This window comes from Austrofundulus limnaeus, unplaced genomic scaffold (genome assembly GCF_001266775.1).
Source record: "Austrofundulus limnaeus strain Quisiro unplaced genomic scaffold, Austrofundulus_limnaeus-1.0 Scaffold628, whole genome shotgun sequence".
NCBI lineage: Eukaryota > Metazoa > Chordata > Actinopteri > Cyprinodontiformes > Rivulidae > Austrofundulus > Austrofundulus limnaeus.
The window spans coordinates 108,971-110,015 of NW_013953030.1; the positions used below are offsets into that span (position 1 = coordinate 108,971).

General features: G+C 42.2%; 1 protein-coding gene across 1 annotated transcript in view; it reads right to left on the reverse strand.

Annotated features, from left to right (window-relative positions):
• Positions 1 to 421, reverse strand: part of marcksl1b (MARCKS-like 1b) — a 2,935-nt gene extending 2,514 nt beyond the window's left edge. Inside the window, exon 1 of the mRNA XM_014027275.1 lies at positions 104 to 421. Within this exon, the coding sequence (XP_013882729.1) occupies positions 104 to 190 (87 nt within the window). The 5' untranslated portion in view covers positions 191 to 421. The remainder of the gene's footprint in view (positions 1 to 103) is intronic.
• Positions 422 to 1,045: the final 624 nt, after the last annotated feature.

A 1,045-nucleotide genomic window follows, 5' to 3' on the forward strand; every position in this document is an offset into this window, starting at 1 on the left:
AAACGAGATTTTGCGTGAGAAATTCAACTGGCGCCAGTAGCTACAAGTGTCCTCCTCAAATTCAAAGCGTCTCCCGTCGCGGGGCGGAGGGAAGTGAACCCACCTGTCCGTTGGTTTTGACAGCCGCAGCGTCGGCGGAGGCAGCGTTCGCCTCCGCGGCCACCTCTCCCTTGGATGACTGGGATCCCATTGTCTTCGAGTGGCGGTGGCTTCTAAAGCAAATGAAAAATAAAAACTAAAAAAAGTGTGTCTTAGATTAATCCAACCCCAGAGCGAGTTAGGTATCCAGCGGTAAATCGACAAAAGTAAGGCTTTTTAAAAATATTTTATTTTCTCCAACAGCGGTTACGTCCCCTAGTTCGTTCCTGTGATGAACCTTGCTACCACCGCAGAGAGGGACCCTCTAAACACAATGTTGAACGAACACAGCGCTTCTACGTCCAACAGGCTGAAAAACCCACCTATAGGCGTGGCCTAATCGGTTTCTGACCAATCACTGTTTGGTGCGGGAGGTCCTTGGGCACATTTCCACCAGTCATCTCAGACTCCTTAATTATCTCCGCCTAACCGCAAGACCCCCAGCAATGAAATCAGTGTAGAGCATAGCTAGACTCAATTTTATGTGCAGAAAATCCGGTCATGTCTAAAATATAAAACATTTTTTAAAGTTTTAAATAGTTTCTCTCTTTGGTGTGCAGTGTTTGTGTGTACCTTCTTGTTTACCGTTAAAGATCTTTTAAGAGGTATTGCCAAACTTGAGACATCTTACTACTAAGCTCAGTAAATCTGAATGGGTTTTATGTTGGTAACTTATAATTAGCCCAGAGAAGCACAATGAGCATTAAAGAGTTGAAGTTTAGTTCAACTTTTGCTGTTACAGTCTCTTCTCTTCATGAAAAAGAATAGGCACAAATAAAAGATAATCTGACCGTTAGTTTGTTTTTATTTGATCTATATGTGAGAAATACAGACATTGTTCAAATGAGATTATTAGTTGTGTTACTGTTTTTGTGTATTTGACTGTACAAAGACACCCCACACTTTA